Source organism: Myxine glutinosa, chromosome 11 (assembly GCF_964187855.1).
Source record: "Myxine glutinosa chromosome 11, kmMyxGlut1.1, whole genome shotgun sequence".
Taxonomy (NCBI): domain Eukaryota; kingdom Metazoa; phylum Chordata; class Myxini; order Myxiniformes; family Myxinidae; genus Myxine; species Myxine glutinosa.
In genome coordinates, this window is record NC_136271.1 from 74,148,250 (window position 1) to 74,164,830 (window position 16,581).

The following is a 16,581-nucleotide window of genomic DNA, read 5'->3' on the forward strand; positions in this document are numbered from 1 at the left end:
AAGCTAGAATTCGTCCGAGTTTCTTTATTGCATCAAATCAACTCGGGTACTCTGAAAAGCCCGTTTATCGGGCAGCATTATATGCAAGCACTCGAATATCTCATGCCGGAGCGTTTGCCCTTAAAAGGCGCGACTGGGCGTGTCCGGGAGACCTGGGCGAGTCTGGACATGCCCGGGAACGGCGAGACTGGGTGTCGCCGGACGGGCCGGGCGTGCCTGGACATGCCCGGGAACGGCGAGACTGGGTGTCGCCGGACAGGCCGGGCGAGCCCGGGAAAGGCGAGTCCGGGCATGCCCGGGAAAGGCGAGACTGAGCGTCTCCGGGCGGTCTGGGCGAGCCCGGCACAGCGATCGCTCTGTGGATGCGTCCTCGGCAGGTGTAAGGCGATTGTGTATGTTCAGCGGCAACCGCTACACACGCCCCCCCAGAATCGACTTGCACCGGCAGGGTCAATTTAAGGGGGGTCCTGATGACCCGGCCGAAGCGACCCCTGGAGGGTCGTGGGGGGGGGGTCCGGTGTGGGGGTGGGTGGTCGAGCGGGAGGCACCGTGGATGGGGGGCAGCCTCGCCGCGGAGGAAGGGCCAACCGAGGTGGTTGGTCGATGTCCACGTGCGCCGGCTTGAGGCGGTCCACCGAAATCCGGTCCGACCTGCCGCCGACGTCGATGACGAAGGACTTGTCGTCCCGTCGCAGGACCCGGAAGGGTCCGTCGTACGGCGGCCTGAGTGGGCCCCGTGTGCGTCATGACGCACAAAAACGTACTCCGCTGTGCGAAGCGCTGGGGGGACGTAGGACTGGGGGTCACCATGGTTGGACGTTGGCATGGGGGCAAACCGTCGGGCGGTCTCCTGAGGTCCAAGCGCTGGCGAGCTGTGGACCAGGGACTGGTAGCGTTGGGCACAAATTCGCCCGGGACGCGTAGCGGCTGGCCGTAGACCAGCTCGGCGGTGGACGCCCGGAGGTCCTCCTTGGGCGCTGTGCGGAGGCCCAAAAGGACCCACGGTAGTCGGTCGGTCCAGCCGCCGTCCTGAAGGCCGGCCATGAGCGCGGCCTTCATGGAACGGTGGAACCACTCGCACAACCCGTTGGCTTGGGGGTGGTAGGCCGTGGTACAGTGGAGCCTGACCCCCAGGTTGCGGGTGACCGCGCCCCACAGCTCGGAGGTGAACTATGGCCCACGGTCTGAAGAGATGTCCGCCGGTGCGCCGAAACGGGCGACCCAGGTGGCGATGAAAGCCTGCGCCACGTCGGCGGTGGTGGTGGAGATGAGGGGAAAGGCCTCCGGCCACCTGGTGGTCCTGTCCACCATGGTGAGCAGGTGTGTGAAACCCCGTGATGGGGGGAGGGGGCCCACCAGGTCCACGTTGACGTGGTCGAAACGCCGTTCGGGCACGGTGAAAGGTGCCAGCGGGGCCTGGGTGTGTCGGTGGACCTTGGCCTGTTGGCAGGCCATGCAGGTGCTGGTCCAATCGCGGACATCCGTCAAAGGCCGTGCCAGACGAATCGCGCCGACACCAGCTTCTGGGAAGCTTTCCGGCCCGGGTGGGAAAGGCCGTGGAGGGAGGCGAAGATGCGGCGTTGCCAGGTAACGGGCACGATGGGGCGAGGCTGGCCTTGGGAGACGTCGCAGAGCAGGACAGTGTCCGCGAAGGGGACGTCGGCCAGGCGGAGGCCCGTGTCCGCCGCCCGGAGAGCTTGCACCGTGGTGTCGGTGGTCTGATCAGCCGCCATAAGCACGAAGTCCACGCCGAGGTGGACCGCGTTCGCGCTGGCCCGAGAAAGACAGTCGGCCATGGCGTTGTCTTTGCCGGCGACGTGCCGGATGTCCGTGGTAAACTCCGACATGGCGGAGAGGTGGCGCTGCTGGCGGGCCGACCACGGCTCTGTGACTTTGGCCATTGCGTAAACCAACGGCTTGTGGTCGACGAAAGTCGTGAAGGGTCGGCCCTCCAGGAGGTGGCGGAAATGGCGAACGGCCAGGTGTAGACCGAGGAGCTCGCGGTCAAACGTGCTATATTTGAGCTCGTTCGGCCGGAGTTGCCGGCTGAAAAAAGCGAGTGGCTTCCAAACCCCATTCACCCATTGCTCATGTACGGCGCCCACCGCGTAGTCGGAGGCATCCGTGGTGAGGGCGATGGGAGCGTTGAGCACCGGGTGAGCGAGCAGTGTTGCGTCGGCGAAGGCCCGCTTTGAGCTTGTAAATGCCGCGTCCATGGCTGCGGACCAGATGACGTCGTGTTTGGCCGGCTTGCCCCGGAGGGCTTCGTAGAGGGGCCGCATGAGCTGAGCAGCGCGGGGCACGAAGCGGTGATAGAAATTCACCATTCCGAGGAACTCCTGCAGGGCCTTCATGGAGCGGGGACGCGGAAACGTGGTGATGGCCTCGACCTTGGTAGGCAGCGGCACGGCCCCGTTCTTGGTGATGTGGTGGCCCAAAAGATCAACGGCGGTCGTGCCGAAGTGGCATTTGGCCGGGTTGACGATTAGGCCGTGCTCGCTGAGGCGCCCGAACAGTGTTCGGAGGTGGAGGAGGTGCTTCTTGATCGCGCCGTACTTGTCAGCGGCTGGCGGGTGCTGGAGGAGGCTGAGGGCGCGGGCCGCGGTGGCTGAGCCGAGTGCTGCTACCACATGATGGAAGCGAGTGTCGTCAGCGGTAATGCCTCGCAGGGCAAACTGGGAGTCCGCCTGGGCGAACCAAACCGCCGCGTGAGCCTCCCAGAAGGTAGGCAGTTTGAGGGCAACTGCCGTGTCCATGTCGGTAGGTCACCAATGAAGGAGCTGTGCTCCAACTCGAATTGAAAGAATGGACGCGACAAAAAGCTGGAATTCGTCCGAGTTTCTTTATTGCATCAAATCAACTCGGGTACTCTGAAAAGCCCGTTTATCGGGCAGCATTATATACAAGCACTCGAATATCTCATGCCGGAGCGTTTGCCCTTAAAAGGCACGACTGGGCGTGTCCGGGAGACCTGGGCGAGTCTGGACATGCCCGGGAACGGCAAGACTGGGTGTCGCCGGATGGGCCGGGCATGCCTGGACATGCCCGGGAACGGCGAGACTGGGTGTCGCCGGACGGGCCAGGCGAGCCCGGGAAAGGCGAGTCCGGGCATGCCCGGGAAAGGCGAGACTGAGCGTCTCCGGGCGGTCTGGGCGAGCCCGGCACAGCGATCGCTCCGTGGTTGCGTCCTCGGCAGGTGTAAGGCGATTGTGTACGTTCAGCGGCAACCGCTACAATACACACGAAGTTAAAAAAAGAAGATAATAACTGGGTGTATAATCTACAAAGAGGTTTTAATATACATAAGGAGATTAATTATACTCACTGAGTTTATCCAAAACATAACAAGACTATAATATACATAGCGAGTTTATGATGACCATAATGGGGCAGCTACAGTACATATATTTTAACAGGCTTAGTAATTCAATTAGATGCAGATATAATACGATTAATATTACACATAACAGGATTTAAAATGTACATAACAAGGTGTTTATAATATTATAGATGGAGGTTACAATGCATATTTTAAGGGATATTACAATGAAATGCACTAGTGGGCTGGCAGGATATCTGAGAAAGTGTACTCGCCTCTTAAGCTATCTTGCATGGGTTCGAATTCTGACCCGGCTATAAACCGTCATGGGGTGTTTCACATCCAGGGTGATTCATCAATGTGTGTGCCGTCAAATGGACGTTAAACGGAGTCCTCTCTGCCGGTATTGGTTGGTGGACGTGCCCTTCACGATAGGCGCGATATCGCCGGCACCATGAACTAATTATAAAGTTTTGCCAAAATCACCTTCTGTTGAATGTCAGGTCAGTTCGTGAAAGATTTGTGCCGAACACTTTCCCAGGCTGCCCCCATAAGTAGATGGGAATTATTGCGCCGTTGAATAAGCAGTAATATAGTCGTAAATAATAATGTACACGAACGTTAAATTTATAATAAACTGTACCGCTCAAAATTGGAGTTTGTGATTTAAAAAAAAATTGTAAGTTGTAAAAAAAAAAAAAAAAATGAGGGAGGGGTAATAATATCCATATTATCGCTGTTGAATGGGATTTATATAATGTGCACAACATAATCCTTGCAGAAGTGAATATTGCAATGGATATATTTGGGTATAAATAAAAATGTGTCCTGTATAATACTCATATCGGTAATAAATTAACACCATATCAAACATCATAGCACATGTGATGTGATGTTATCATTTCCTACATAATACCAGGGCATATTGCCTCCACGAATGGTGTAATAACATCACAGCACACGAGATGTGCTGTTATAATTTACTACATAACACCAGGGCATATTGCCTCCACCAATGGTGTAATAACATCATGCACACGTGATGTGATGTTATAATTTACTACATAACACCAGGGCATATTGCCTCCACCAATGGTGTAATAACATCACAGCACACGAGATGTGATGTTATAATTTACTACATAATACTAGGGCATATTGCCTCCACCAATGGTGTAATAACATCACAGCACACGAGATGTGATGTTATAATTTACTACATAACACCAGGGCATATTGCCTCCACCAATGGTGTAATAACATCATGCACACGTGATGTGATGTTATAATTTACTACATAACACCAGGGCATATTGCCTTCACCAATGGTGTAATAACATCATGCACACGTGATGTGATGTTATAATTTACTACATAACACCAGGGCATATTGCCTCCACCAATGGGGTAATAACATCACAGCACACGAGATGTGATGTTATAATTTACTACATAATACTAGGGCATATTGCCTCCACCAATGGTGTAATAACATCACAGCACACGAGATGTGATGTTATAATTTACTACATAACACCAGGGCATATTGCCTCCACCAATGGTGTAATAACATCACAGCACACGAGATGTGATGTTATAATTTACGACATAACACCAGGGCATATTGCCTCCACCAATGGTGTAATAACATCATGCACACGTGATGTGATGTTATAATTTACGACATAATACTAGGGCATATTGCCTCCACCAATGGTGTAATAACATCACAGCACACGAGATGTGATGTTATAATTTACGACATAATACTAGGGCATATTGCCTCCACCAATGGTGTAATAACATCACAGCACACGAGATGTGATGTTATAATTTACTACATAACACCAGGGCATATTGCCTCCACCAATGGTGTAATAACATCACAGCACACGAGATGTGATGTTATAATTTACTACATAATACGAGGGCATATTGCCTCCACCAATGGTGTAATAACATCACAGCACACGAGATGTGATGTTATAATTTACTACATAATACTAGGGCATATTGCCTCCACCAATGGTGTAATAACATCATGCACACGTGATGTGATGTTATAATTTACTACATAACACCAGGGCATATTGCCTCCACCAATGGTGTAATAACATCATGCACACGTGATGTGATGTTATAATTTACTACATAACACCAGGGCATATTGCCTCCACCAATGGTGTAATAACATCATGCACACGTGATGTGATGTTATAATTTACTACATAACACCAGGGCATATTGCTTCCATCAATGATGTAATAACATCATGCACACGTGATGTAATGTTATAATTTACTACATAACACCAGGGCATATTGCTTCCATCAATGGTGTAATAACATCACAGCACACGAGATGTGATGTTATAATTTACTACATAATACTAGGGCATATTGCCTCCACCAATGGTGTAATAACATCACAGCACACGAGATGTGATGTTATAATTTACTACATAACACCAGGGCATATTGCCTCCACCAATGGTGTAATAACATCACAGCACACGTGATGTGATGTTATAATTTACTACATAATACTAGGGCATATTGCCTCCACCAATGGTGTAATAACATCACAGCACACGAGATGTGATGTTATAATTTACTACATAATACGAGGGCATATTGCCTCCACCAATGGTGTAATAACATCATGCACACGTGATGTGATGTTATAATTTACTACATAACACCAGGGCATATTGCCTCCACCAATGGTGTAATAACATCATGCACCCGTGATGTAATGTTATAATTTACTACATAACACCAGGGCATATTGCTTCCATCAATGGTGTAATAACATCATGCACACGTGATGTAATGTTATAATTTACTACATAACACCAGGGCATATTGCTTCCATCAATGGTGTAATAACATCATGCACACGTGATGTAATGTTATAATTTACTACATAACACCAGGGCATATTGCTTCCATCAATGATGTAATAAGGTATCCATGGAAATGGATGATGAAGTGAAAATAACATTCATCCTCATAAGGATGAGATTTCATGACCACCTTCAGATTTATGTTTCGAAGAGCGAAGCTTATTTTCTGCACTCTGATACTTCATTAGAATGTCATTTAAGGCAGGTACAGTAACCTGACGACTTTCAGCAGGATAGCTCAGAGGTAGCACACTCACCCTTGAGTTGTTTTGCGTGGGTTCGATTCCCAACCCGATGATAAATTGTGGGATTTGTGCTCAGCAGGCAGGGAGTTGCATCGCGAAGTACACCGTCTCTCAGATGAGCGTTAAATGGGTCTGCCAGCATTAGTTGGTGGACGTTAAGGATGAAACTGTGTCATTCATGAAGAGTCGGTGAGTTATCGCCGAAGGCCTGAATAAATCACAAATTCCTGGCCTGAATAGGCATACTATACTAAATACAACTTCAGATTTTGATATCTGGTACCCTCACCCAAAGCAGTACCTAAAACATGGCCGGAATAAGGTCTAACAACATGCAATATTTTGGTGGTTGTGCTTTAAAATCTGCATTGTGCATCATATACGTAAATGTGCTCCACCACTCACAGAAAGTGAATAGCATTATACAATACGATAACAGGGTTTATCTTGCACATACCAAGGTTTGTCTTATACATAAAAACCTTTATAGTGCAGGACACATCAGGGTTAATGTTCCAGGTTTCAATTCCAGATGCCACCCTGAAAAATTGCACCTACCAGGGTTTATAATATACATACCAGGGTTTATAATGTACATACCAGGGTTCATAATGTACTTACCAAGGTTTATAATGTACATACCAGGGTTCATAACGTACATAACTGGGTTTATAATGTACATACCAAGGTTTATAATGTACATACCAGGGTTTATAATGTACATAACAGGGTTTATAATAAGCATACCAAGGTTTATAATGTAAATACCAGGGTTTATAATGTACATACGGGGGTTTATTAATATACAAAACTGTCTTATATTATCTATCTTCTATATCTATTCTATATATATATTTATTTTTTTTATGTATAAAAGAAAGTTTTTGTTTGTTTGTTTGTCTGCGCAAGTTAATCTCGTGAACGGTGAAAGATAGGAGGAAACCTCCAATACAAAAAATGTCGGGACGGGCCCCGGGAAGGTGATAGGCTAGGCGGCGAGTCCGGTCGAGGCCCACCTCGGCCGGGCCGGGCCCATTTCGCAATTAAAAGCTGAGCTGAATTATAGTAGTCAATCTTCTACGGCCGCGAGTAAAAGCTGAATTATAGTAGTAAATTCATTCAAAAAGAACCAAAAATGTCGGGACGGGCCCCAGGAAGGTTATAGGCTAGGTGGCGAGGCCGGTCGAGGCTGCATCGGCCAGGCTGGGCCCATTTCGCAATTAAAAGCTGAGCTGAATTATAGTAGTCAATCTTCTACGGCCGCGAGTAAAAGCTGAATTATAGTAGTAAATTCATTCAAAAAGAACCCGGGCAATGCCGGGTGCTTTCGGCTAGTTTATAATATAATGTACATAAGTACAAAAAACAATAACGACACAGAAAAATAGTCGACCAATATGCCTCCATCGACATTATTACATCATTATACATACTTCTACCAAGTTTGATTTAAATCCATTCAGCTGTTCTCAATACCACATTTTTTCCTGACATGACCTCTGACCACACCAAAATCACCTCACTCCTCACCTTTGATGTCAAACTATAATCCGTTCATCTTTGCATCATAATATACACATGTATATACCAAGTTTTTTTTTTTTACCAAACATGACTTTTGACCTCTTGACTCCAAAATTTAATCAGTTAATCTTTGCATCATATATACTCGTACCAAGTTTGTTCAAAACCACATAATTGGTTCACGAGGTAGCATGGCAGCATAATTTTTACTTCACATGACCTCGGACCTCGTGACCCAAAAATCGAATCAGTTCATTTTTACCTCATTATACAGTACCGGTCAAAAGTTTTAGAACACCTCAATTTTTTCAGTTTTTATCGAAATTTACACAGTTTAATGTGCAGTGAATAACCTGAAATGGTACAAAGGTAAGCAGTAAACTGCTCGAGGTTAAAAAAAAGTTTAGGTTAGCAAAAACGGGAAAATAATGTAAATTGCACAGTTATATTGTAAAAAAAAAAAAGGCCTTCTTCAGGGAACAAGTAATGGGTTAACAACTTACAGCTGTTCTGCAGCAATGTAAGTAAATTAAGCCTTCAAAGTTGATGCAAACAATTCCTACAGGTGTCCCAACCTCTGCTGATTACTTGATTACAAACCCCTTGTCTGCATAAAAGCGGTATTGGAACAGACTGTTATTACACCCTCTGAAACATTATTTGGACAATATTGCACTGCAGGAAGTAGTATATTGGAAACTGGAGGAAACTCTGGCAGGAAGAGGTCTGGCAGACCCAAAGCCACAACAGAATCAGAAGACAAGTTTCTGAGAGTCAACAGCTTGCGTCATAGGTGGCTCACAGGACAACAGCTTCAAGCACAGCAAAACACTGGTCGAAGTACGCAAGTCTCAGTTTCAACTGTGAAGAGAAGACTTCAAGCTGCAGGTTTGACAGGTTGAGTGGCAGTAAGAAAGCCATTGCTAAGATGGCAAAATAAGAAAAAGAGGCTTGCCTGGGCCATGAAGCACCGCTAGTGGACTACTGAAGACTGGAAGAAGGTCTTATGGACCGATGAATCAAAATTTTAAATATTTGGTTCATCGGTCCATAAGACCTTCTTCCAGTCTTCAGTAGTCCACGGGTTTTTGTACACCATCGAGTAGGCGAAAGGATGGTTCCTCAGTGTGTGACACAAACTGTCAAGCATGGAGGAGGAAGCGTGATGGTCTGGGGCTCTTTTGCTGGATCCAGAGTCGGTGACTTGCACAGAGTGACTGGCACCCTGAACCAAAAGGGCTACCACAGCATTTTGCAGCGCCTTGCAATACTCTCTGGTATATGCCTAGTTGGTCAGGGGTTCATCCTACAGCAAGATAATGACCCTAAACACACCTGCACACTATGTCAAAACTACCTTCGAGGAAAAGAACAAGACGGTAGGCTTCAAATCATGGAATGGCCAGCACAGTCTCCAGACTTAAACCCCATCGAGCTGGTTTAGGATGAACTGGACAGAAGGGTGAAAGCAAAGCAACCTACAAGTGCAACATATTTGTGGGAACTTCTACAACAGTGTTGGGAAGAACTTCCCGAACAATATTTGATTTCCATTGTAGAAAGAATGCCACGAGTGTGTTCGGCGGTTATATCTGCAAAAGGTGGCTACTTTGCTGAGTCAAAAATTTAAATTACATTTTGTTAAACAAAATGATTCTATGATTTCTTTTTTATCTCCAATTGTTTATTTGTTCTCTGCTTAATTTCAGAGTACATTGAGACATTAAACTGCGTAAATTTCAATAAAAACTGGAAAAATTGAGGTGTTCTAAAACTTTTGACCGGTAGTGTACATACATGCACCAAGTTTTACTGAAATCCCTTCAGCCGTTCTTAAGTTATTGCGGCAAAAAAATAATTGTGACATAACATGACCTCTGATCTTTGATCTCTTGACCCCAAAATCAAATCTGTTTATCCTTGCATCATAATATATAATTATACCAAGTTTGGTGAAAATCCCATGCTGGTTCACAAGTTAGCTCAGTAACAGATTTTTTTTTAACCTGAAAAGACATCTGACCTCTTGACCCCAAAATCGAATCAGTTAATCTTTACATCATAATACATACTTGTACCAACTTTGATCAGAATCCTATCCCTGGTTCACAAGTTATTGTGGTAACAGTATTTTCACCTGACATGACCTCTGACCTCATGACCCCAAAATCCAATCAGTTCATCTTTACCTCATTATACATACCTGCACCGAGTTTGACTAAGATCCCTTCAGCTGTTCTCAAATTATCGCGGTAACGAAAACCTATCACGGACAGACGGACAGACAACCTGAAAACATAATGCCTCTGGCGACTTCATCGGCGGTGGTATAAAGAACAACTATTCAGTCAATTCTGTCTATATCTATCCATATATCAAAATATATAAAACAGAAAAACATGGTTGGTGAAGCCGTCTGTCAGTTTAGCTGTGTCACTATGTCTATTAATTACGTACTGTTTGAACTTCGGTTGCATCCTGTTTATTAATAACGTACATTTTTTAATTACGTACTATTGGAAAGTACCTTTTGACCCTTTAGATTGATGAGGCCCCTTAGATATAGGAAGACCCTTTAAGACTTCAAGACCACCAAGACCCTTAAAGTCCTCTCAGACACTGAAGACCCAAAATACCCTGAAGACCCTTAAATATCCAGAAGAACCAAAAGACCCAGAGGATCCTGAGGACCAAAAAGACCCCAAGGACCCAAAAGACCCAGAAGCCATAAAATACCCCGAGGACTCCGAAGACCCAAAAGACCCCGAAGACCTTAAAATACTCCAAAGACCCAAAAGACTAGAAAGACCTAAAAGAGCACAAAGCCTCAAAAGACCCCAAAGACAATGAACACCCAAAAGGCCGTTAAAGACCCCAAACACCAAAAATACCACAAATACCCTCAAGACCTGGAGGACTCTAAAGACCCAAAAACTCCAACAACCTAAAATACCTAGAGGACCCAAAAGACCCCAAAAACCGTTAAAGACCCAAAAGTTTCTTTGGACCCCGAAGACCTTTTCAACCCAAAATACCCAAAACACCCCGATGACATTACAAAGGTCCCTGCCATTATGCTGTCAATGGACATTCCTGTCAAACCTCCTAAATATTGCACACTATTGCAAACTAATTCACTTACAACAGCCCAGTGGAACCGGGTCATCTGCTCGTCTTGTATGTAACAGGGTTTAACATATATTTAGTTTGTCAAATTCCTCATAATGATGCATGCCCAGGCATTTAAAATATTAACAAATATAGCATGAAATTGACTTTTTTAAAATATTGAATGAAACTATTGCATGAAAGTATAACTAAATTTTTTTTGAAAAGAAGTCAATAATTTTTTTTTTTTTAAAGTTCACTCCCTTCTGAGTTGTCAAAGTCTGGGAATTCAAACCTTGACCCAGTTTCACATATAGTCAATAAACGGTGACGCTGGTGTTTCACATGCAGGGCGAGGAATCAAAGCATGCACCTTCTCTCGGATGGACGTTCAGCTGGAGGACCCATCTGCCAACACTGGTTGTTGGTTGGAGTTAAAGATCAAACGGTGTCTTCCATGAAGAGTGGGCGACTTGTCACCGGCACCCTAAACAGAGTACAAATTCCTCCCCAAATCACATCCACTCGAACATCAGGCTTGACATTCAGGTTTGTGTCGAACTTGGGCCAAAATATATTCCCAGCTGACCTCACAAAGCGGGAATTATTGGGATATATATAATCAGGAAGAAAAATGTAAATGCTTCAACTCATACATTTATTTTATATACTTGTACTACTTTTAGGTGTGATTTGCAGGAGTATTGTGATAAGTATATCTTGTTTGTATACATTTTGAAATGTCCACGTACGTACAGTATTCCAATTCAACTTCGAGACAATCAGATTGGAGAAAGAAATAAATCGATTCCATACTTCCCAAATACCAATTACACATTTATTACTGGTGAACGGAGGTTTATGTATTTACTCCAGTTTGTGTGTTTTTCTGCCTGTGAGCAGGATACCTCAAAAAAGTTACGGCTGGATACGGACGAAACTTGGTGAGCAGGTTTGGCGTGTGACACAGACAAGTCGATGAGATTTCGGTGAAGATCTGGATACGAATTTTTTAAGCGAGATTGCGTCCATATAATTGAGAGATCGGGCCAAAAACGATATATATAAGCACGATATCTCAAAAAGTTATGGCCGGATTAGGACGAGAGTTGGTGGGCAGGTTCGGTGTGTGTGGCAGACAAGTCGATTAGATTTCGGTGAAGACCTGGATCTGGATACTATAATTTTTTTAAGCGAAATATGGCCAGAACCATTGAGGGATAGGGCCAAAAACGCTATGTAGCAGGATATATAAAAAAGTTGTGGACGGATTATGACAAAACTGGGTGGTTGAGTTTGTTAATCGACAAGAAGAAGCCGATTCGATTTTGGTTCAGGTCCGAATCCAGATCAGGCCTATCAGTGGGATACAAAACGTAACCTATTCAGTCTGGCGGAGGTATATGCTCTTCCGAGTGCCTTTCTAGTTTATTATATAATACATACACTTACAATATTTGTATCAACTTTTATTCATCATCATACAACAACGTATTAAAAAATACTTTATATCTTCTAAACGTAGAAGAGCTGAGACGCACGATGCAGAGATGGCGGAGGGATTGGGGGGCTCGGTGAGGAGTTAAAGGGTGGGGGGCGGGGGTAGCTGGGATGCAATGTCCGCATGGAGAACTCGCGTCGTAGGCAGAAATGTACGAACGTCGAGCCCAGGAATCTTCTGCTTCTCGTCTGTATCGAATAATCTGGAGAATATAAATGAGCACAAACCATGTGGGCTTAAAATTGTGATGTTTGAATAATATATTTGTTTTTCGTCGCAGGACAGATGTGCAATGTAAAACAATAAAATGCAGATTCGGCAAACGAGACAACAGGAACACCAAACACACCTCCTTTCTTCATGGATCATATACGAGTGATATTTACAGGTAAATGATATGCGAATATCCATGGTGAATTGTCCCGTCTCGTTTGTCGGGACTTGATGTGATTCTCTTGGTTGAGGTGTGATCAGCAAATTTGGGAAAATTGATCTATGGGGAACTTCCTACAAGTTGGACGTGTTGAGTTTTGGGAAATCAAGGTGTGCACTCAGGGTCCTTTTAGAACCAAAAACACCCAAAGCCGCGAATACGCGAAGCACAGCAACCGCAAATACCCCATGCGCATGGTATTCGATACACAACACGAATCCACCAAGATCCATAACCCACCTTCACCACCTGGAGCATGAGCGCAAAATGACATCACCTGTATGGTGTTTATACTCACTATTATGATTTAAACATGAAACTATCTTTACCTTTACAAACCACACTTGGAACACTCTACTCCCTCTACCTTCACACATTCATCCACCTTGTGTCCTTCCACTTAATGACATACCTCCCTCCGGACCTCCTCCATCAAGATCCCTCCCACTCCTTAACGCTCCAATTCACTCCTATTTACCCAAAGATATGCGACCCACCTGTTGGTCTTGTGAATTTACTATACGAGGTAAAACAAGAAAGAGAGACACTCCGTGCAGCAAGCGATGTGTTTGTGCCGCGGCTGTGGGGTACAAGTTCAAGAGTGCAGCGAGCGCTCTTTGCTCGAAGGAGGAACAGCCGGAGAGGGAAGGAGACTAAGCTCAAAGTCAAGAATGAGGGGAGGGAACTGAGGGTGGAGGAGGGGGAGGCGCGGCAGTGAGGTCGGAGCGCCTCCCACGGCAGCCGCTTCATAATGGCCTGGATGGGCAGGCGGAGCAGCCCGAGCCCGGACCGTACGGGGAGAGACCGACGATCTTCGCGGCACTTTCCAGGAATCTCTGCACCGGAGAAGAGGTGCCGAGGAGGTGCACGGTGCCTGCGGACGATGTTCGAGCCCTCCCCGGGGGGGCTGCGCAAACCGGGGGCGACTCACTGCGGGAAACGCGCTCCTTCGACTGAGCAAACGGGTACGTCGCCGCTCCCGCATTCACTCCCTCGGTCTCGGCGGATCCGTGAGGAGCTGCGTGTTCCGCACACGAACCTTCATCAGGATCATTTTCCGTTGCCGCCTCGTTCCTCGTCGCTCAGCTTGTGTGTTACAATGAATAGTTTACCAAATTATCATTTACTTTACTTGGAGCCACATTGATAACTTTACACTCTTCCTTTCATCTCGTTCTCTTGGCTTTTCCTTCAGCTCCTGTAAGCAGAAATATTTTGCAAGTTCTCATGAACTTTACAAGTTCAAACACTAATCCTTGTTTCTCCTTTTGGCGATGTGTAAGTGGGTATCAAAACATTGTGTAATTGGGTATCAAATATTCGTGTACGTGGGTATCAAATATTCGTGTACGTGGGTATTAAATATTCGTGTACGTGGGTATTAAAACATTGTGTAATTGGGTATCAAATATTCGTGTACGTGGGTATCAAATATTCGTGTACGTGGGTATTAAACATTCGTGTACGTGGGTATTAAAACATTGTGCAATTGGGTATCAAAACATTGTGTAATTGGGTATCAAATATTCGTGTACGTGGGTATTAAACATTCGTGTACGTGGGTATTAAAACATTGTGCAATTGGGTATCAAATTTTCGTGTACGTGGGTATTAAATATTCGTGTACGTGGGTATCACAAAATTGTGTAATTCGGTATCAAATGTTCGTGTACGTGGATATTAAAACATTGTGTAATTGGGTATCAAATTTTCGTGTACGTGGGTATTAAATATTAGTGCACGTGGGTATCAAAAAATTGTGTAATTGGGTATCAAATGTTCGTGTACGTGGGTATTAAATATTCGTGTATGTGGGTATCAAATATTCGTGTACGTGGGTATTAAAACATTGTGTAAGTAGGTATCAAATATTCGTGTACATGGGTATTAAAACATTGTGTAATTGGGTATCAAATTTTCGTGTATGTGGGTATCAAATATTCGTGTACGTGGGTATCAAATATTCGTGTACGTGGGTATCAAATATTCGTGTACGTGGGTATTAAAACATTGTGTAAGTAGGTATCAAATATTCGTGTACGTGGGTATTAAAGCTTTGTGTACGTTGGTATTTAAACTTCATATACGTGGGTATGTTCGTGTACATGGGTATTAAAACCTCGTGTATGTGGGTATTAAAACTTCGTGCACGTGGGTATTAAAACTTTGTATAAGTGAGTATGTTCGTGCACGTGGGTATTAAAACTTCGTATAAGTGGGTATGTTCGTGTACGTGGGTATTAAAACCTCGTGTACGTCAGTATTAAAACCTCGTGTATGTGGGTATTAAAACTTCGTGTACATGGGTATTAAAACTTTGTGTAAGTGGGCATTAAAACTTTGTATAAGTGGGTATGTTCGTACACGTGGGTATTAAAACTTAGTGTACGTGGGTATTAAAACTTCGTGTACATGGGTATTCAAACTTTGTGTAAGTGGGTATGTTCGTGTACGTTTGTATTAAAACTTTGTGTAAGTGGGTATTAAAACTTTGTGTACATGTGTATTAAAACGTCAAGTAAGTGAGTATTAAAACATATTGTATGTGGGTATTAAAACTTTGTGTACGTGGGTATTAAAACTTCGTGTACGCAGGTATTAAAACTTCGTGTACACAGGTATTAAAACTATGTACATGGGTATTAAGACTCCGTACAAGTAGGTATCAAATGTTTGTATAAGTGGATATTAAAACTTTTTTGTACATGGGTATCAAATGTTCGTGTAAGTGGGTATTAATTAAAACTTCGTATATGTGAGTATCAAAACTTTGTTGAAGTAGGTATCAACGTGAAAGTGGGTATCAGACGTTAGTATAATTGGTATGAGATGTTATTATAAGTGGGTATTAAAACTTCGTGTATGTAGGATTGTAGGTATCAAATGTTCATATGCGTGGGTATTAAAACTTCGTATATGTGAGTATTAAAACTTTGTTGAAGTGGGTATCAACGTGAAAGTGGGTATCAGACGTTAGTATAATTGGTATGAGATGTTATTATAAGTGGGTATTAAAACTTCGTGTATGTAGGATTGTAGGTATCAAATGTTCATATGCGTGGGTATTAAAACTTCGTATATGTGAGTATTAAAACTTTGTTGAAGTGGATATCAACGTGAAAGTGGGTATCAGACGTTAGTGTAATTGGTATGAGATGTTATTATAAGTCGGTATTAAAACTTCGTGTATGTAGGTATCAATGTTCGTGTATGTGAGTATTAAACCTTTGTCGAAGTGGGCATCAACATGCAAATGGATATCAGACATTAGTATAAGTGGGCATCAAAAGGCGGAATGAGGCCCTCTCAGTGACCAAATGATTTGTCTTCCTTTTTTCGGGTTATATTTCACAGGCCAAGATGTGATGTTTTCAAGCTTAAGCTTACGAGGAACATTTGCAGGTGTTCTATATCCTAGCTTCTGTACTCCAAGGGATCTTTTAAGGATTTGTCCCTGAACCCGAGACCTACAGCTGGAGCCTATTTGGTTGTGATATCTCATGGTATCTCTTTCAAATATTCCATGACGGGTTTTTTTTATTTTAT

At 44.5% G+C, this 16,581-nt stretch overlaps 1 protein-coding gene across 1 annotated transcript in view; it reads left to right on the forward strand.

The window, feature by feature from the left end:
- Positions 1–13,537: 13,537 nt before the first annotated feature.
- LOC137436783 (uncharacterized) overlaps positions 13,538–16,581 on the forward strand; it is a 21,172-nt gene continuing 18,128 nt past the window's right edge. Inside the window, exon 1 of the mRNA XM_068130873.2 lies at positions 13,538–14,000. Coding sequence (XP_067986974.2) covers positions 13,787–14,000 — 214 coding nt within the window. The 5' untranslated portion in view covers positions 13,538–13,786. The remainder of the gene's footprint in view (positions 14,001–16,581) is intronic.